Source organism: Rousettus aegyptiacus, unplaced genomic scaffold (genome assembly GCF_014176215.1).
Source record: "Rousettus aegyptiacus isolate mRouAeg1 unplaced genomic scaffold, mRouAeg1.p scaffold_m13_p_7, whole genome shotgun sequence".
Classification (NCBI taxonomy): domain Eukaryota; kingdom Metazoa; phylum Chordata; class Mammalia; order Chiroptera; family Pteropodidae; genus Rousettus; species Rousettus aegyptiacus.
Genome location: NW_023416310.1, coordinates 44,635,792 through 44,657,947, shown reverse-complemented (window position 1 = coordinate 44,657,947; position 22,156 = coordinate 44,635,792). Strand labels below are relative to the sequence as shown.

The window sequence follows — 22,156 nt, the reverse complement described above, 5'->3', positions numbered from 1 at the left end:
CACCAAGAGGTGCTCATCAGTCCAATCCTGCACAGAGTGGAGAAGATAGTCAAATGTGGCATTAGAGAAGAGTGTTTGTAGCAAATAGTTACATGCTTGTTTGAAGCGGGAAAGAAAATTTTTCTTCTTGGAGAAATGGCTGGGACTCACATTACTCCTGACAAGAAAAAAATTCTGAGGTGTCCTAAATTAAATTATAGCAGGCCAGAACCTGGAAGGAAGAGACAAGGGAGATTACTCAGCTAACGACCGCAGGCCACAATCGATGTGACTGCTTACATTTCTGAATGTATGTTGAATTAGCACCCAGGTGGCTATTTCTGAAGTTACCAAGGAGAATAAGTGAGGAGCCAACCACCAGGCACCACTGCACCTCACTTACGTACAGACTTTCCAGGCTGCCACCCACAACCATTCGAAAAAGAAACACTTCTTCCTTACACACTATGCACCTATCCCAGAACCAGACCCGCTTCACCTTCTCCCGCCCTCTTTGTCAATAGCCAGTGTAATTTCTTCCTTCCCCAAACTTAATATATAAAAGAGCCTGTCAGTTCCGGGACGGTGGACATGTTTGTCTTCTCCATCTAACCCTCCTGCTGGTGGTTCAGACTGTGTGCCAGGACTTGGTCCTTTTTCTGGCTAGCATGTGCTTCAATAAACTCTTTCAGAGAGACTTTTGGCTGTAAAGATTTTTGTTTAACACTCTATTTGTGGATGGCTTTATTTACCCAGGTTTGAGGGTCTACCAGCTTTGCCATCATTTGGAACAAGAGCAATTGAATAGGATATGGCTGGACTTTCTCTCGGCTCAGCCCTGTCAGCTGTCAGTACTGTTCTCAGTGAAGGTGTGCCCAACAGTGCAGTTAGTGCCACCGGAAGTTAAATAGTCCCTTGGTTCTTTGCTACATCCTAAAGACTGTATTACCATGGCTGCCTTAGTTGACCTGCACCATACCTAATTGCAGGTGTTGGATTACTAGAACGCATGCAGCTTTGTTTGCTACCTCTTCTTTTCTTGCTACTCTTGCCCAGAATTGCTTCTCTCAACTTCCTGTCTGCGGATCTCTCATTGTTTTCCTTTCCACCCTTAGGAGTCTGCCTTTTGAACACCTGGACCACCTCTGCAGAGACAGAGGCTGCTTCCCACTCACTCGGAATCCATTCTAGCTGGGAAGAAGCTCCTTTCTGTAATTTTGGATGAATGCAAATACTTATGTGTCACCTTATCTAGGAACCGCTCTTTGCATTCACATAAAATATTTATTTATCTCCACAAGAGCTTGGTTGCAAGTCTCTTACAGAATCAATAGATGTCCTGTGAATAATTCCAAGAGTAAAACGGAACAAAAAGACATGTGCTTTGTATCCTGTAAAGCTGGGGTGGAGCTCAAAAGGAGAGTAATGTCAGAATACTTGTAGTTAAAAAAATGTGAAGATAGGAGGCTGTAAGTCTTCTATCTTCACATTTTTTTAACTACAAGTATTCTCTCCTGTGGTTACTCCTTGGAGTGTACAAGTGATGGGTGGCAAGTGATGGGTGGCTGACAGGTCTCCTGACTTAAGACTTCTTCTTCAGAAGAAAATGAAATGTTTTCTGGACTCTTAGCACTCATACCCAACATTCCTTTTAAAATGTTTTACGAGAATGCAAACTAGTTCACTACACAAAGGAAGATGTCTTTTATGAGTTATATCCATGTTAATGTTTACAAGAAACTTCCAACTAAACATGCCCGCTGAAGTACTGAGTATGTATAATTAACTGAAGGTCTTTTAACAGTTTTGCTCTGAGCTCTCCAGTGACACAGGCATTTTGTTAACTACTGCTGTTGCTTTATAAGTACACTGTGAAATGATATTTAAAACTCAGTAAAGGAGATATTGCACAGTCTAACTCTAAATAGTAAAATTGTTCCAACTTAAATAGAGCAAGAAGAATTTATATTACTAAGTGCCCATTTGAATATCGGGTAAAAAGGAGAGGAATCAAATATTACACCTAGTGGAATTATAAGGCTTTAAGATTCGTTAGGTTTAACTTCACAATGGGGGTGTGGTGGTTCAAGTCAACACAATACAATTGTAATCAGAAGAAAATCCATCTGTTTTGCATATGCCAACTCTGTAGCCTTATACCAAATGTTTGATAATTGTATGCCACATTGACCTTGTTACAACGTATTTAGATGGATGAAAAATTACCTTTATTGTTATATAACTTAGAGAGACTACAGAGAAACATATTTATCTAAGGACAGAAAATTGGATTTAGTGATGAACAACAGAGGATCTCCCACCTAAGTTCACAGTTACTACCTGATCAATGATCTTATTCCTGTCACTAACGTTTTCTTTCTTTATTCAATTTAGTGCATTGGAGCATTAGGGTAATTGAAGTGATTTCGTATGAAAGTTGGCTGGTAATGCAAGCAATATGCAGGATTTAAAAATTCTTCATTCCATATAGCAAGCATTTTTTCCACTTCTAGTACTTTCCTTGTTTTGTTATACTTAAATTAAATGCAGCTGAAATTTATTTTGGTGTAAGGAGTGAGGTAGGGCTCCAACTTTTTTTCCCTTCCAAATTGCTAGCCAGTTATCTCAAAATGAATCAATGATTGAGAATGTAATTTTAAAAATGTCCATGTGTTCAACATGCTATGAAAGTTGAATAATAATAAAATCTTGGAAAGAAATTGTGACATGATTTTGTTTGCAGATGGTTTTATTCCAATTAAGATAAATTCAAGACTTAATCAGAACTTGTAAAAAAAATAAGTTCAGGAACTAGTAAGAGACACTCTTTTACTTACACAAAATCTAAGTGGGGATGCTGAATTGAAGCTGCTAAGAATAAAATACTTTGTATCAGAAATGTAGGAATACTAAACATATTTTGCAGTGTATGTAGATAGAAGAGTATTTAATGCAGCACTATCTATATCACAGCCCAGTCTGAGCAGCTGAAAATTTCTGGAATTCTTGCTCTGTGAGTCAAATCAATCATAGTCATGTTTCTCTTACAAGCAGCTAGACACAGTCTTAAACAATACATTACTTCATTACTTCGCGGGCTTCTCTGTCTCCAGTTTCCATTTTATTTTTCTTTTAGCATGGGTTACTTAAAAAAATTTAAAACCATTACTAGAAATAAAAAATATTTTGAATGTTGGACAGCTAAAGAAGAAATGAGAGTAATCAAGACAGTAAAGAGTTTAGTGGAGGGCGCAAAATAATTTGAGAAATATAATTTCATTTGTAGAACGACAGTCATTTTATTATGACCAGGATGTGAAATACTTAACCTATCTATGCCTTATTTTTATAACAAAGAGACAACCAGTAAAAAAAAGTTGATTTTAGGAATTTATTATTATTTTTTTTTATAAAAAAGCAACTTCCAGGGTTTGTCATTGTATAGGTTTAGCCTGGTCTCTTATAGCATGGTATAGCAATAACTGATTTTTAATAACAATGACTCAGAGGCACTGGAGATCCTTAACTGTCTTCTGAATTATCACAGAAAGAAGAAAGAATTAGAAGAGTTTAATGTTAAGTGTACTTAAAAATTCATATTCTAATTCTTTTAAATTGGTTATCCAAGTATGATAATATAGTAGAGCTCAGATAACTAGAAAAGGCAATTGACAAGAACACCCCATTCCCATCTGGTGTGCATTAACAGGCTTTTTACTGCATATATCTTTATATAGTTTGCAAATTAATTCAACCCATTTTACACAGCATTACGTGTTTTTTACTGAGTTGGTACTGAGCTGAAACCATTGCTCATTATCTCATAATTATTTTTTCTAATTTTTTAATAGTTTTCCCTCATCTGACACAGTGCTTGGACTTTAGTATATATGAAACTTCGAAATCATCTCTGCCCATTCTAGTGATATTTACAATGAGGTTACCTGTGGCCAGATATCCAAAACTGTTTGTTAATTTGTCCATCAGTTCAGGTTCTTGACCTTGGTAAAAGAGAGACTTGTGTCTCACTGGCATATGTGCCAAGCTCTAGGCCAGAAACTATTTGTGAGCTGGTTGTCAACAGAGGGGACCCCTCAAAATTCTTGTTAATGCTGTGCAAACAAGGGTCTCGTCATTTCAGTAACTATTTGTACATTTATAAAAGCAATACAGTCATGGGAAAAACCAACAAGCACAGCTTGGTAGAATAACCTGCCATGAAATATCATTGGCTTTATAATAATTTACTACAACTGTTCTTTTTATTCACACTGGATAAGAAATGCTTCCATCTAACACATGGAATACAAATATATACAACAAAAAATTGGGTTTTATTATAAAAAACTTCACGGGGGCAATAACATGGGAGTTGCAAAAAAAAAATTTTTGTGCAGTTTCCTGATCACAATCATATGTCTGCTGCCTTTTACAGGGAATTATACAAGTACTGATAGATTTTATAAACCCGTTAAAGAATCTTCCTGCCTTTAATAGTCTATTATTAAAATATTGCCTTGTTCATACAGTATAGATGTTTTTCCTTCTTAACTGTAATGCTAAATAACTAGGGATGACATGACGAGTCAGTTTTAAGGACAAACCCTGCTAACCCTTTTCAAAATCATCACATATTTGCAGTTCCCTATTTCACCAAAAAGTTCATCAAACAACATCTTGGAAACTGCAAAGGGCTTGTGACTGACGTGCTGTTGAGATTGTGACTGTCCGTTCTTATCCGATGCCTGCCATCTTTTTGCACAAGGATGTCAGCATCATGGCTTGAACTTTCTTATGGCCGCAGTGAATCATGCGGCAGTGGTATGGGGTGGACCGTTTTGTACTGCCAGCAGTCAAAACGGTTTCCATGGGCTCAACGTCTCTACACTGTGAGCCTGGGGAATCCATTCTTCTAGGAATGGTTTTCTGGAGTCCAGCAATGTCACTCCAGGTGGCTAAGACATCCTGGCTCCCACTTCATGGAGGGCTAATACTAAAGAAGAAGCCTAGTTTTCTAAATATAGACAATACGGGCCAGGTTGGGGGACAATGGGGAGAAGTTGTTTTTACAAGTCCTGGAGACTACCTCTGATTTTAGCTCTATGAGAAGGCTGGGGGATTCTTTGGAAGTGGCAGGCGGGGAGAAGGGCTGGGTCTGAGATACACTTGGAGAAGTGTCGGTTTGGTGTTGGTACTACAGATTTAGCACCAGTGGTCTAGGCACTCTGCCCAGATCTGTTTTCCCCTGATTGTACCTTTTATGCCCAAGGATTTCCCCATTCTCCCACATAATCCTTGTTTTTGCTTAGGGATGGCAAATGGGGCTCATCTCTCTCTCAGTTCTGATTGATGAGCGGTGGCTTTTTGAAGTTGTGATTTGAGGGTTGCAAAGAAATCATTGGGCTCCATGGGAAATAGTGTTGCAATTAATTAGTAATGTCTGCCATGGATATAGGAATTGGTGTTTATGGAATGCATGCCAGGTCCTTATGTCTCTATTCTAAGTAAGGTCAAAGAATGAGGCTGGCCTCATGGGTTCTTGAAGGATCTTCAGAGGCCATAGCTTAAAGCACTAAGTTATATTTATTTTATACTCTACTTTGTTCCTCAAAAGGTTTAAGGAGTTTGAGAGAGAAATTTTAAGATATGTGGAAAGCTTGAGGAGGAGATAATTTTGAACAGGTTGGTGCAGGAGGCCTTCAACAACGGCCCCATTTAACACTGATGAGGCTCAATGTTTAGAAAGTGCTTACAGGGCTTACTGCTGACAACAGATTTAGAAAGACTTGGAGAAATGGAGTGGGTCATAGGCATAGTGGGAATTTCAGGCAGAGCATTTCTGGAGTATTTCCTCTGGATCAACAGTTGATAATAATTTGTGAGTATGTTGAAAAGCCAAGAAGAAATATATTTGTGTCCACACACGCATGGCTTTTTTTTTTTTTTTTTGGCTTAATCAAAGAACCTGGGGATAGGTTTCTTATTATGTAAGGACCGTTTTCTCTCAGCTCTCCCTAAAAGTCTCTGGTATACAACTTTACCAAGAAAGAAAAGTAAAATCAGCAAAATTGTGTGGTAGGTGCTAGTGGTGCCATTTTGGGAAGATCAACTCGTGTCTGTCTCTAGAAAATGGGATCAATCACTTCTTCATATCCAAAGTGATTTAAACCAAAGCCAAATCTTGATTTTTCACATAAATCGTTAACAGGCTGCTCTTTGACAATGCATTATCTGTTGATTTAGGGGACCGTGTTGGGCCAAAGCCAGCCACCCCAAGCTGCTGACGGCTCATGGGTTTCAGAAACTGTCCGATGCTCCCATCAGTACTCCCCTTGTCAGCACACACACTTGATTTCACTTACACAGCAACATGACAACGTACCTTTTTCCATCAGTAAACAAACGCTCTCTTCCTCACTTGTAAACCAAGAGAATTTGGAAGGAAAATATGGCATGTTTTCACTCCTCTGCAAATCCCAGCAAGACATGCTTCTGGATATCTGTCTGATGTTGAGTTTCTCGCCCCAATAGGTAAGCCAAACTTTCCCCAAAGTTGTAGGCAAAGGGTTTTCATTTGTCTGGGTGGTGTACAGGGGTAGGATTCCTTGGTTCCTAGGCCAAGGGTCCATCCACGGTTAAGCGATGGGGGTGGAGTGGAGAAGGGAAGGCAGCAATTAGAAACTCAGAATGTTATTTCTTATCTGACTCTGCATTTCACCCTCAGAGAAATGATTTCTTATTGTTCTCTATGAGATAACAATCCCATTTAATGCATCTCAGCAGTTTCACAGTCTCTGGAACCTTCTAGAGGTGATGGCTGGCTGGCTATAATTGTGGTTGTAGTTGCCTCATATTTGTTTTCAGGCATTTCAGAATTTCGATTTCTTTCTGCCGATCACAATTGTTGGTATATTGGCATTACAAACCAATTTTTAAGGTGTGTGAACATCAGTGGGCTTTATCACCACTCATTTCCAAAGCAGAAGCCTCCTTTAACTGGAAAGACTTGTTCTAACACCACAGAGGAGCCTCCTCCCTAAAGTTTCTGAGAGCCCAGAGCATGAACTTTGGGGTCTAGACAGAAGGCCTAGGAGGAGGCCGGGAAGGGGGTGGCGCCCTGTTGGGAGGTGGAGCTTGAGGGGGAGGGGGAAGGGTGGAAGGCGGGGATGGAATAGGAGGAGTGGGAGCGCTGGGGGGTGGGGGAGGGCAATGGGGCGCAGGGGGTGGGGGGGTGTAGATGGGGGCAGGAGGCGGCGAAGTGGTGTGGTAGGCGTTGTTGAGGGGGTACTTGGCGGGCTGATTGTTCTTGACTCTGGTGAAGTTGATACAGCGCCCCTGGAAGAGAATCAGAGAGAAAGAAATGTGAGCTGAACTTTGCTATGACTTTATAACAGGGCAGGTGAGAAGTGTGGCGGGTGGCCTGAAAGAAATATGTAGAAAGCAGACATGTTTATGACAATGCTCTACTGGCATACAATAGAACTTGATGACAAATAAGCTCCCCATTTCCTTTTACTGGGCTTACCGTGTTGCAGAATTATTTGTTAAAATTCATATTTTCCTGCAGTCTCTCTCTCTCAAGGAGAAGAAAAGAAGGGGAATGACCTTAATCAGATATACAGGGTCAAGCTGAGTACAGAAGTCATCAATTTTAATTTCCTCAACAGCCTTGCCAATAAGTTATTATTATCAATTATTCTATCGAAGAGGAATTTTCACTCAAAAGGCTAATCAGCTCTTTGTTCTGCTTCTGTAGATAGGCTTGCTGCATAGGCTGTACTCAAAATTAAAGACCCATCTTCTCTATTGCTTGTTCTGTCTAAGCAACAAATGTAATGGCCTGTACCCCTGGCAACTCACGCTTTGGAACTCTTTGTAACTGCCTGCAACCCACAGCAACTCGTGCTTTGTAACCGTCTGAGGACAAATTAACCAATCAGCCCGTGCCAAATAAGTCCTATATAAGCAATATTGCAATTGAGCTCCAGGCCCAGATCTTCAGAGCACTAACTCCTCTGGGGCCACCGGTGAAATAAACCTGAGTTCTCTAACTCTCGGAGTGCTGCTTGGTTTCTTGCCGGTCTGATTTTTGCAACTTTCCTGCAGCACTATTTTATAGATGAGAAAACTGAGACTCAGAAAAGTTAAGTCACTTTCCCAAGTCCCCACAACTAGGAATAGGTAGCGTTAGTGGAATTTAAGGAACAGTTAGCTGTATGGCAATTACCTGTAGGATATACAAGTGTTTGATTTGAGACTCGGTTTGGAATGAGAGTTAACAGCAGAGAGACAATGAATGTTTATGGGAAATGAGGGGACCGAGCAAACCTTTCCTTACACGTGCATATCTCCACTCATCCTCTGAGTCATATGTCAAGTCCCCTTTCCTTCACACATCTTTCCCTGATGATTCCGGCTTCTTCCCTCTCTAAGTTCTTCTCTAATCATGGTCTATGCCAGACAACAAAGCCTGCATACTACAATTGTTTGATCTGTGAATGCCTTGCCTCCCTGACCAGATGAGAAACTTCTTGAAGGGAGAGACCTTGTTTTGTACTTTGCTGGTCCACTATTGGTTTAGAAAATACAATGCCATATTTAGATGACAGCACCACATTTTCTCTAAGCTTGCATTTCATGAAATTAACCAGAGCTTAACCTTGTTAGATTTTGACTGGGTGTCCACTAACTGCAGAAATAAGGTACTATCTTCTCACTGCATTGCCCAGAACTCCCAGATCAAGTTAAAGCTTTCATGTCTTAAGTTGGTTTTGTAACCTAGTACTGTAAATTCCCAATTTTCCAAGCAGCAATCTTTTACAGCTTTGTAAATCTAAGCCTTGGTTACAGTTTATTTATGATTCTGGATAAAGCTCTTTTCTTCAAGATGTTAAAGCCCTAATGATTACCATCTGTGATAAATTCCTGTAATGGACAACTCAGAGTTGGGATTTACTGTACTACATATTCTGCCCTTCGTTCCTAGACATGCTAAGTGAGACCAAGAGAACGGAGAGATTAATTTCCTTTAAAGATGAAGGAAAATTCCAATCCTGGGGTAGGAGCTGCTGGTTCCTGGGGTCATGTCCTTGTGTGGCTTCAGATTTCCTTTAGGGCTGGCCATCACGGCTCTCTTCCTCCCTCTAGAGGTCAGTGATAGTGGGTTGGGGCCAGAGAGGAGGCCTATTAATCTAAAGATGGGGGGATGAGGGGTGCAGGGGCAGGGAGTGAGGTGGTGAGAAAGACTTCCCCAGTCAGCCCCTCCAGCTGCTGTCATGGCTCCTTGGCTTTAGCTGCAGGGGGCCGGGGATGGGGGACGCAGCCTGGGGAGAGGAAGAAGCCCCCTTCCTATGGTCAGTAACACTCCAGGGCTGCATCCTTGGTCTCCTGCTTCAGAGCACTGAGCTGTGGTTCATTACAGACCCCCAGTACATTAGAGCTGACATAACAGCTTAGAGCACTCCTTACGCAGCCAGAGGGGAAGGGGCAAGCCCACTGCCTCTGCCAAACCTCGCTGTGTGACATAAGGTGGGGATAATAATACCACCTGTCACGGACGGTCATTATGAGGATTAACCTAATCAGCACTGGTGAAGGTCTTGGAACAGTGCCCAGCACATGGTGTTTGGAAAATGAAGTTGAGTCTAGATGGGGAAACTTCTCAGACACAATAATGACCTTGTCTACTGTACAGAGGTGAGCTGGAGGTAGTATTAGGTTTTCTGACTCCTAGTTTAGTGCCTTCTAAGTAAGCTTAGGCTAGAGCCTCTATATGCCACACCTGGCTTCTGTAATAAAACTGGTACACAAGGGGGGGGGGGAATGTAGCTTGGACGTGATCAGAGCAGCCCCCAGAGCCTGCCTTCCTATGCACCCTCTATTCTCTCATTGCTAGGAAACTCCTTATAGGAGTAATTTATTCTTATAGGACCCCCCATAGTGCTTTGCACACTCAGTTGTCTGATGATGTATTTATACGTACTTATTGTCCTGAAAAAAGGTGCAGACTTCACATAAACAAATCTCTGGGGTCCATTACAGTAAGACACAATTAGGGCTTCAGGGTGGGGTGTGGCTGCAAATTAAGTTCTTAAAACCTGGAGCAGGAGGAGCCAATGCAAACACTGTAACACTTAGACCATATAATTGGCCTAAAGATCAGTTTACACGACATCATTTTTTGCTTGCAAGAGGATAATAGAAAGGCCAGATGTTCTCAGTGTCATGTATGCCAGCAAATCTGCACCAGTGTTTGCTTAAAGTGTTGCTAGGACGATTGGCGCACTCAGTTCCTACACTGGTCTTTGTAACCCAGTTTAATTCTTTGCAGTATTGTTTTTGGGTGGTTTGATTCAGATCCAAGATTTGGCTTTGACCTCAATTTACCTCGGCTTGCTCATTTACAAAGAATCAATGCCAATTATTTTCACACATTAGCAACAAAATGCTCTGGATAAATGCTAAGAAGAAAATGCAACAATATCTCCTGCTAAGTGGTTGCTCGGCAGGATGCTAGGTGGCCACTCTTCCAGGCTGGAAAATGACACTTTGACTTGATTGAATCGAATGATGTTGGGAAGATTATTAGAAATGTCCAGACACGTTATCTTTTTTATTTATTATCAAAATCCTATGAGCTAAATCTTATTATCTTTATTATACAGAAAGGAGACTGAGGGCTTCGATATATTTAAATAATGTGCCCAAGATTATACAGCTGGTAAATGGTAGAAGTAGGATTAAAACCAGCCTGCTTGTCTTAGGCACTATTCCTCTTTTCACTGTACTATCTTGAAGATTGACTAAAACTACAAATAATTTCTTGAGTCACTTGTAGATGCTATCACACGCTGTAGCAGATGGCTACAATCCATCACTCTTGACCTAGCTGTCAAGAGATCTTCCCAGAAAGAGTCTGGTCAATTCACCGCCTAGCTTAAAAGCCTTCACTGGCTCCTCACCATCTTTAGAATAAAATCCAAATGCCTCCAATGGCATATGCAGCCCGTCATGATCTGGTATTGGCTTACATCTTTCGATTAATTTCTTGTTCTTTTATTGCAGAATGTCCAGGCTGGCCCATCCTAAGCTCTCCACAAATATTTGTTCAATGAAAGGATATACTATGCCACTCGACACTCTTTTCAATATAAATATTGCTCCCCAGCTGGTGAGCATCTCTGAGGTAGCACCTGGGACTTCTCTCCTTGAGATTTTTAATGCAGCACTAGGTTCAGGTTTAAGTTGGTGCTCAGCAAATACTGCTCATGTCTCTGAGAGTTTCTGAGGTGGAGCGAGCCTTTGTTGAAAGCTCAGATTTTCCCTGCAAGTTTAGATACTCAGAGGATCAGAGGACTGTGAACTTATGGAGGTGAGTTTAGGTCCCCTTGATCATCTCCTCGTGGTCTCTTTGGACATCTTCTAGAATCTTGGGGAAGGGGTGGCAAGAACTTATATGCTCCCCTGGATACACTAGAAATGTTAGATGTTACCTTTAAAAATGCTTTTTCTGGGTTACTTTTGATTGATTTATCATAGGAAATTGTACCTCAACAAAATCCTTTACCTAAATTGAAAGTAACATACTCTGAAACAAACATGGTTTCATCAGGATGACAGATCTTGTTGACCAGGGTCCGGCTTTTCCCCAGTTTTAACTGCAGACACCAATGATCCAAGGAGAACGGAGACAGGAAACCGGATGTGTAGGGCTGTGATCTTCCCTGTGGGTCAGGCCTGGGAGGCAGGCCTCTAGTTCTGGCACGGGCACACTCACTGTGAAACTTTGAGAAAGTTACTTTCTCTCTATGAGCCTCAGCTTCTTCATCTAAAAAAACAAAGTCATGGCTCTAGCTAGATGACATCAAAGAGCCTTTCAGCCCTAATATTTTATGATTCAATCAAATTTCATTCAAAGTTGCTTTGGAGCCCTTTACTCGAATATTTCAATCTAAATTCTTTTGGAGCAGCTAGTTTGCACATTTTATTTTTTAATACTTCTCAGTTTGGCTAACTCTGTGTATTGCATGTTTTCCAGTTGGTCATTAGATTTATAAAATATTAATAAATTAAATTTCAAAATTGCATTCTCCATCTTCCACTCTTTTGTTACCATGGTAAGGACTCAAGCTTGACTGTGAGTTCTGAATTTGGGTTTGTGGGATGACAGGAAAGATGTGAGAAGAACTGCAGGCTGATTGTGTGAAAAAGACTTTCCAGCGGTGAGCTCATGTGTGCCGAGTGTTATAAAACATCTGTTTGGGTATCAGACACAATCAGTGGAGAGGGAGCTGGCTTTCGGAGATGGTTAAAAATATGCCACGGCTCCCACAGATTAAAAAAATAGTTTCCTATGAACAGAGGTCACTTAAGGAAATTGGATTTCACAGGAAGAATACTAAAATAATAAGATGGAAAAGTGTAACGTGTATGTCAAATTTCTTCTGACAAATAGCTTTTCTCTCCATCCTCATTCTCCCATTAATTGCCTTGTTTGGAGGGCTGTAGGTATTTCTCAAGTTACAAATGAATTGTGTTCCCAATGTTTGTTTTAATGTTTAGAATTAGGAGCATAATTTCTTGCTGAAGTCATTCTTATAAATGGAGGTTGGTTCTCAGGTAGACCACAAAAGCTCATTGGCAAATTAAAGGCAATTGATATAACCCTGATGTAATCCTGCTAAAGTTTGTGCTCTAATGATAAATGAGACACATGAGCAATAAATGGATGGGGGCTAGATTGGATGACATCATAGTGCTTTCTATCCTATGCTTCTCTTCATTTGTTAAGTCCTTCATGCACTCATCCTTTTGATAATTGGTTTTTGAGTGCCGACTATGCCCTGGACACCTTCTGAGGTGTTGTAGTCAGCATTGAGCAACCCGAAACAGTCTCTGCCCTTATACAGGTGGAGAGAGATAGCAGTCAAATAATGCCACAAACAAATGGACCCGAGCAACCATATTTGTGCTCTGTGATACTGGCCTTGGCCATAGAGGACTGGACTGAAAGTGGACATCTACCTTGAGCTAGGCCAATCAGATTCTCTCTTCTGAAGGTTCCAAATTATGACTGAGTTTATAGGCAGTCAGTTAGGGTTGATTCCTTGAGTAGAGGGGATGTAAGTGGGAACTAGGGGGTGGCCACCTTATGGAACAAGTCAGAGAAAAGCAGAGTTCTGGTTCTATCTGTTAAAGATCCTTCATATCCATTTACTTCTCCCCATACTCACTGTTGCTCATCTTCCATAACTTAGGCCACTAGGTAAATGGGTCTTCCTGCCTCAGCTTTTCTCTTTTCCAGTGATATTTTGGTTTCCATATAAAATTTATATATCAGGGGTGGCTCCATAGTGTAGTGGTTAGCACGTCTGCTTTACACGCATAAGGTCCTGGGTTTGCACCCCAGGTGGAGCCACGGATCATACCCTGGGTGTGCCAGGTGCATGCCATGAGTGTGTGGGAGGAGATGCCCCACCTTCAGAGATCCAGTTCTTAAGGGGAAATGGCAACATCCATAGGTCAGGGATGGAAGTCGGGGGCAGGGGCGGAGGGAGGAATTAAAGAGGGGGAAAAAATACACATACACACATATAAATAAAAATGTATGTGCACATACAAATTATGACTGAGTTTATAGGCAATGTACATGTATATATAGAGGTGTGTATAAGATGTATATATGCCTGTATACATAACATTTTATATATTTACACATATAAATATATACATATACATACACATATACATAGACACACATTCAATGTTGTCTTCCTGTTTAAACTCTTCAATGCCTCCCCACCTTCTGCAGGAAAATATCCAAGTTCCTGAGCACAAACTAGCCCCTGCTCCTATGCATTTCTTTCTGTCACCCCATTCCTTTTCTTTCTTTGAATGCTACACTTCGGCATTGGTCCATCATTTAAAATGAAGCCACTGTAATCTGGCTTTTCATTAACAGCATTCATTCAGAGATCCGGTCCTATGACAGGGACAAAGTGGCACAGAGACATCTGTCTTGCTTTATCCTCTTTCCCAAAGCGGGAACTGAGGGCAAAGAGAAGGGCGTGTTGTGAGTGGTGAGGCTAGGATCCTTCTTGATTTCCTTTTCCCCACCTTGAACTTGCCCTGTCTATAAATTTCATATAATAGGCTGCCTTTTATGTGCTGTTCATGGAAAAGGAGCCAAGGTCAATTCTTTCAGTTATTTGATTCATTTTGCTGACACACACACTGGCGCGCTCTCCTTAATAACTTCTTTGGATGCCAAACTGAGGGTAAGATGAAAGCATGAAGGAAATATTTGGTAACAGGAGGAAACTAGAAAAATAAAAGGGTAAAATGAAAATGGTACATCTTTAGTGGGACACATAGATACGTAGGATTTGTTAAGAATTACTACTGAGACAAGATGTATTTAACAATAAAATTCACTTTTTTCATCTTATTGCAAAGTTCTACATTTTCTTTGTGGAAAATTTGGAAAATGCACAAAAGAAGGAGAAAGAAGAGATTAGAATTTTAAATTATAACACTCAGACTTAATATTTTATGCTTATCCTTTCAGATCTCTCTCTCTCTCTCTCTCTCTCTCTCTCTCTCTCTCTCTCTCTCTCTCTCTCTCTCACGCATTAACACCTTGGTGCATATATTTGCAAAAATGAAAACATCCTGTAAAAATTTTTTCCAATAAGATGCTGTGACCATTTCTTCCCTGACATTTCCAATATTATTTTCAATGGTTGAATAATCTATCACCTGGAAGCACCAAATCAGTTATTAAGTTTTTTATTGGGCATTAAGAGTCCATCGAATTTCTAGTTATCCTAACATTTCTAAAATAAACTTATTAAGAAATTCTAGAATCAATTGTTAGTTTTTGAAAAGATTTTCGCATCCATTTCTTATGTGAGATTGCCATTTTTCTTTTGTTGTGTGCTATTTTTGTCATCAGGGTTATGTTTTCACAAAAGAAACTGGGAAGATTTTCATATTTTTATGTGTTCTATATTTCCTAAATAGCGTAAAATTATTTACTCATTAAAAGCATAGAAAATTCAAAATCTTCCTGGACATACTGTTTTCCTAGAGTGCAGTTCTTTGATGACGTTAAAAGTTTTTGCCTCAGGTATTGACCTATTTCAGTTTTGAAACTTTTTCACTCCATAATTTATCCTTTCTTAAGAAACTCATTCATGTCATCAAGATTTTTAAAAGCATTTGCAAAGATTTGCACTTAGCACACAGAAAATTCTTATAGTTAAATAAATCTATTTTTGGTGATACCTCTTTTGTTATTAATATATTAATGTTAATATTATTGTTATATGTATTTACATGTTCTGACTTTTTTTTTGACTTTCGAAGATTTGTCAATGACTTTAGCATTTCCAAAGAAAATTTTAAAAGATTTTTCAGTTTAACTGATTTTGCTTCGTTTTCATTAATTTGTTCTCATATTCATAGATTCCTTATTTCTGCTTTCTGTAGATTTTATATTCTTTTCTTAAGTTTTAACTAAATATTTAGTTCATCTATTTTCATTTTTTTGGTTTAATAATGAAAAAATAAGTTTTTATTATAGTGTTCTAGTTATTACTTTTCTAGAATCCCAGTAATTGTAGTTTTAATTTCTTCTTAAGCTTAATAGTAATTAATGAGTATGTTTTAAAATTTCTGTGGTTTAAAAAAAAAATTAATCCTTTATTGCTAACTTCTGGCTTTGGGTGGGGGGTGGAAAAATGTGGCCTGTAAAAATAATACATTCTTTTTTAAGGTTTTCTTTATATTGCTCAACTAATAGTCAATTTGTACAAATTTTAAAAATAATATGAAGTCTCTATTTGATATGTGTACTTTTAATAAATACCTATTAATCATTTTTTATTAGATTAGTTAAAACTTGTATATCTTTTATTTATTTTTTTCAATCACTTGATCTACTTAAGTCTAAGGGTGATATTAACTCTAGGGTTTATTAAGTCCAATCTCCCCCCACCACTACCATATTTTAAACAATTATATTCCTTCAAACTTGACTTTGCTGCTTTAGTCATTGGGCCACCCAAGAACAGCAGGGAGGGGATCTTTCTCAGAGCAGTCTGGGCAAGAGAGAATTTTTTCTGTTCCAGAGAATGCTGTTTTCCTGTTCGGTAGTGCTTGTCTGAAAGATGGCTGCCATCAATTCCTTTTCGCCTGCACGCATGAGCCTCTCCTTCGTGGTGAGGAAGAGTTTATGCCTCCACTCCCTCTAATCTGAGTCAGCTTGTGATAGTTTCAAATAGTGGAATACGACAGAAGTGCTGTTGTGCTAGCTTTGACCCGACATTAAGAGAGAGGCCTGGAAGTTTCTGCTTCCTGTTTTTGGTGCCCTGAGTCTCCAGGTAAGAAGTCTAGGCTTCTTTACTGTAGGGAGACACCATGCAGAGGAAAAATGAGTTAACAAGTCCCCTTGGACGTCTAGCCCAATCAACCTTCCACTGTCTGACTGCAGCATCATCAGGGATGCCAAGTGAGAATTACACAGCTGAGCCAGGTCACCCACAGAACTGGGAGAGAAAGTAGCAAATTGTTGTTTTAAGCCACTGTGTTTTAGAGTTGTTTGTTATAGAACAATACTGGAACACGTGACAACTCATCTCTGCCTAGTGGGGTCACTCCCGGTTTGTGGAGCTGAGTATAGGAGTATTTGTGGGTTTCTCTTTTTTTTTGGACTCTGAACTTGGCACCCTTCCCAAAGTTGTTGGTAAGAATCCACATCTGTGTTCTATTCACTGCCTAACTGGCTAGGCCTCACATCGCTAGAGTCCAAGGGACCCCAGGAGAAAGATATAGCTCTAAAGTCAACCATCACAAATTGCCCTTTCTGTTCACTTGATACAACCCTGCATTATTCATTGTTAAACCTAGGCTGCGATGGTGATGAGAAGAGGCTGGACTAGAGAGGATGGGGAAAGATACTGTAATATGGAAAGGGTTTTGCCTGTTTATATACTTGTGCAAGTCACTCATGTGAGCTGGGCCTGAGACATCCTAGTGCCCAATCCCATGCTGCCAGTGGATAGCTCAAGGTTAAAAAGTCTCCTCTGCTTCTGCAGTCAAGTGAAACAAATATGCTCCAATTGGCATTCCAACCTGAAAGTCTTTAAAAATATTTTAAAAGTACCTTAACAGAGAAACACAATAAGATAAATTAGTCTTGCCACCTAAATGGGGATGAATAAACTCTGTCCGAAGGTTACATGAAAAGCTGCTAAGTGTCAATGACTGACCTAAGCCTAAAGTTACAATTAATTACTACTCACACAGATGAATGAATTAGTAAGTCTGAGTGGAGAAGGACTCAATCTGATGGCCCCTGAGGAAGTTCAATATGCCACTGCAGCCAATAAAGACCAAACCATGCATATTGACATAATAAAATTGTTTTAGCAACTAAACCTTCCCATCTTATGCTTAAAACCCTTCAACTCCCATCGTTATATAAAGCCATGGCATATTATGCCTACACCTATCTAGTTCTACCTGCAAATCTTAAACAAACAAAAGATGAAATAAGGTTGGATAAAAGAGATCCAGGAAAAGTGGCCCAAGTGCTGTTAGTGGGGACTGCCTCTCAAAATTCAGACCTTTCTAGGTCTTCTCACCAAAGTTATATGCAGAGATGCTATGGGTAGTATACTTTAGAAGTGGAATTATTTGAAAACATTTGTTGGTTCAAGAGGAAGCAAATGGTGCTGAATGTTTCATAACTTTATTTATCTAAAAACCAGCGATTGGTACTGATCAGCCTGTCTCTACTGGTAGCATCAAGACCAGTGTATACTCTATGGGTCCTGCTAAACAGTGCAGCAATTACTTCTCCCAAAAGCCTGGTTTTAATTGACATTTTGGATGGGTCTCAGTAATAAAGTTGCATGAATGCATTTTTTTCTTTTTAAGATTTAAAAAAATACTGTGGCATGGGCATGCTGAATGAGTGAAAGTCTGACCCAGAATGAACTAATTTTATTCAGAGCCTTCCTTCTCTCCCTGTCTGTCTCTTCTAGTTAACAATCTTAAGAATATTTTTTCGGCCCTTGTCCATGTTCTCAGTTATATGACTCTGACTACTTAGAACTATCATTAATACATCTTTCTATTTATTATTTTATTTATGATAGATATTTACCTTAAAAAAAAATTGATACCAGAAGATGAACTGAGATGGCTTGGCCAAGAGCATCATTTAGTTTGGATGTGAACATATAAAATTATGAAACTACTTATTCATCTGGTGCATGGCTCCAATCTTATCCTGCTCCTTATATACAAGCTCATGGAGGAAAGTTTGTTCTTCTTCAAAATGTGAAGAATCTCACCTTCAGGATGAATTCTTTTTTTCCATGCCTGTAGCTGTGCTTTCCCCAAAGTGAAGGGAATGTGAATTAAAAAATGACAACTTTGCTTTTGTGATTACTATATTGTTGCTAGTAGGTGGCCCCCCAAATGGGTACGTGTCCTTCAGGTTCTTAGCACCTCACACACACACCATTTTCCTATCCTATGGGTGTGGTTCTCTCTTTCAATCCTCTCTGTGCTTTCTATGTGACAGATCTCTAATCTGATACATGAACTGGGTCCACTATGGTTTATTTATTTCTTAATAGGTGCTTTCTTTTCAAAGACACAGATGTATACTGTAACAGATGATTAATGATCTCTCATATCCATTTTTCAGCAGTAACCCTTGAGTTTCACTTCATTTCCTAGCCTCCCTTGCACAAGTCAGTTCAAGGGGCAGTAAGAAATGCTGAAATACCTAACCTAGTGTGGTCCATGACCTAGTGTGGCTCCCTTTGCATCAAGACGTGTGTAACCTATATGCTGACCAGGTGGGTGGGAGCAGAAGAGATACGTACAAATTCTAGGTTGTGCCTGAAAAGGAAGGGGCACACCCTCCCCGTTTCCTTTCTTGGACTATGTAGGTGAGAGCCACACTCTAGGGATGGTGGAGAAACAAGACAGAAGAAACTTGGGCCCCTCATAGCCTGGAGCCACTATACTGACCCTAGGTGGCTTATCCATAGAGCATTACATGTGAGGAAAAAAGTTCTCTTGGGGTTAAGACTATTATTTTAGGATTTTGCTAGATCTGCTAAACCTCTAACCTAAGTAACATAACTCCTAAAAAGAAATTCCTGAAGGTCATGTTTTATTCTAAAGGAGTTTCTCCAATGCTGGGCATTTGGAGTAAGGGGGAGGGCTATCGTGCTGACCTCCTGAGAGTTGACTTGGCTTTAGGATGCCTCTTAAGTTTTGACCATGCACGTGTCCATCCTCTCCAAATGTACACAACTGGTTCCAAGGAGCCTCCTAAATTTTCCTGGACTCTTCTGCTTTTCAGGTAAAGCTGCTATTATCCTGACAATGTGTCTCTTGAAGCCAAAGGAAGACAGTAGACAAAGCCCTGAAAAATCATGGCTGATGTCAGCAATCAGCCAGACACAGAAATGGAAAATTTATAGCACGCAAAGTCTGGGATTTATTGAGGAGTAAAAAGTGTTAATTTAAATTATCCAAGCTCACAATTGGTTTCAGACCTCTACTGGGCCCCAAAACTCTTCCTAATTATGAGACCATGTAGAGTTGGATCTGAAATGAGACCATGACCTAATATCAAAATGCCTCATTTCCAAGGTTTGGAAACATCTCACTAATTCAGGCTGCATTAATCAAATATTTGTGATAATTCTCCCCAAGCTGGGCTAAGCATGTTCTGTAAGACCTGGGAAGAAATGGTTTGTTACAGTGATATTTAATCAGAGTATAGCAGGAAGCTTTAAGGGGAAAAAAATACACCTTAAATTCTTTGGAGAGAGACAGGATATAAAATATAGTAAAACTTTTGGGAGATTTCAGCACCCTAATTACAAATAAAGGATGTTGCTAGTGACCAATGAATTTTATTTGTTCAGTAAAAGTAGACTCAGTAGAGACCTCCATTTGGAAAGACTAGAAGTGGCAGCCTCCTTTCAAACCCATGGTCATTTCTGCTTCATGACCTTTGTTTGTGTTCTGCCTGGAACATGCCTCCCCCCTAAAGCTTCCTTGACTAAACTCTATTCACGCCTCAGGCCTCGGCTCAAGGTCACGAGTCAGACAGGTTTTCCCTGCCCACGCCCAATCTCAATTAAGCCTTCCTGCCAATCTCTTTCATGGTTTCCCACCTTTATCCTGATCAAACTTTGTCATTAATTGTTTGCGTAAGTGTTTGTCACTATACCTCAAGATCTTCGTTGACCACTGTATTCCCTTTACCACCCAGAGCTGGCACACAGAAAGGCTGACAAAGTATTTGTAAAATAAAGGAAGGAAGAAGCAGACCCTGCTTTCTAGGAAGGTGGTGAAACATTTGTCGAATACCACATTAAGCCGTGTGAACATTATGATCCTATTTGTATCCTGGGAATTAGCTTAAAAGCCCATCTAGTAGGCACAGGTGGTCATTGTTATAACTATAATAGCCACGATTTATCCAGACTTCACATATGTTATTCTAAAACCTCACCATAACTTTGTCAAGTAGGTATTACCATCCTCAGTTTAGAGATAAAGGACTGAAGGCTCTTGAAGGCTGAAACCCTTCTTAAGAGCCACACAAATAGAAAATGGTAGGGTCAGGATTCAAACTGAGTTTGGTCTGACTTTGAAGTTGATGTGCTGCCACCTCTGAATTGTGTCCGTTGGTATTTTTTCAGGCTCCAGGCATTACAGGCTGTGTGTGTGTGTGTGTGTGTGTGTGTGTGTGAGAGAGAGAGAGAGAGAGAGAGAGAGAGAGAGAGAGAGAGAGAGAGAGAGAGAGAGAGAGAGGGAGGGAGGGAGAGAGAGAGACCCAGCTGGGTCCTGGGTCCTCATCACCTGATCAACTCTGGAATGAATTCGGCCAGAGAACCTAGATAAACCCTGAGTCCAGACAGCCGAGTATAAAGAAAGGTGACCTCATGCTTAGTAAGAGCGATCTTTGTTCTTTGTCTGAAGACCCTGCGGTGGGTGTGGGGGTACTAGTGGTTTGGCCCACTCCCCCCATTGGTGCCATAGCCACCAACCCCCTCCTCTTTCACTGAGGAAGAAGATTCTTGAGGCTGAGAGATGTGTCTGGGACTGAGACAGAGGAATGCAATGGTGAGGCAGTGTGGGGGTACACCACAATTCTGAATGGTTCACTCTGTTTTTCTTTTTGTGAGCTTCAGCTGTGAAATGGTATGATAATGAATAAGCAAAATGCTCAGTAGCAATAGCAATGCTCCTTGTCCTCTTTCTGGCCATTGCAGTTTCTACCTGGCCCTTCGGCGTTTTTCAACCTTCTTTCTTTGAGGGCCGGGACTTTGTCATATGACTTGGTCTAAAAGAAGCTTCTGGAATAAGATCAGTCACTTGACAGATGTTCAATAAATGAGCTATCTGAAGGACTGAAGAATCACACTGCTGAGAGGGAGCTGGGGAGTTTTGCATCGTCAGTCTCTCTAAGCTCCTTTATTCTTTCTCGGCTTAGCTCTCTCCTGTGTCCTGTCTCCTTTCTGTATCTCCCCTCCCGGTGATGTTAATGCCTTTGAGAGTGAGCTGAGCGGAACTCTAAAACTACTTTACCTCAGAGGCATCCTCTTCCTACCTCCTACACCCTGGGAATGTCTAGCCTACCATTCTCTCCATTAGGGGTCCCCTGTGGGCATCTCAAGGAGATTCCTCTTAAAATGCGAGGATGTTACTTGGGAAGGAAATCCCCTTAGACTCAGTCCCAGCCCCATGTGTGTTTATCGGCATAATTATCTATCCCTTTGAGGCCAGGGAAAGGATGCCCAGGATTGTTCAATTTGGGGAGGTGGTGGTTTGGAGAAAGGGACACAGGAAGGTCAAATTTTGGTGGGAATGGGAAGGCGATAGAATAAAAGTGTGCAGAGCACTAAAGAGAAGGGATGTGAGGAGGCGGCCAGGATGTTAGCTCACGAGCTCATCCACCTAGGCTGGGAGAACTACGGGAAAAGAGGGAAGGTGGCACCAAAGATATGTCTACGTGTCTTGTGACCTAGGGCTTCCCTTCCCGAACGAGTGCAAAGAGCCCAAGAAAGACTGGTTTAATTTCCAAGGAGATTTCTTTCATATATTAGTCACAGGGTAAAATGAGGACTAGTCACAGAGT

At 40.4% G+C, this 22,156-nt stretch overlaps 1 protein-coding gene across 1 annotated transcript in view; it reads right to left on the bottom strand.

Annotated features, from left to right (window-relative positions):
• Positions 1 to 3,356: 3,356 nt before the first annotated feature.
• Positions 3,357 to 22,156, bottom strand: part of ANTXR1 (ANTXR cell adhesion molecule 1) — a 201,201-nt gene continuing 182,401 nt past the window's right edge. The window contains exon 18 of the mRNA XM_016128442.2: positions 3,357 to 7,314. Coding sequence (XP_015983928.2) covers positions 7,054 to 7,314 — 261 coding nt within the window. The 3' untranslated portion in view covers positions 3,357 to 7,053. The remainder of the gene's footprint in view (positions 7,315 to 22,156) is intronic.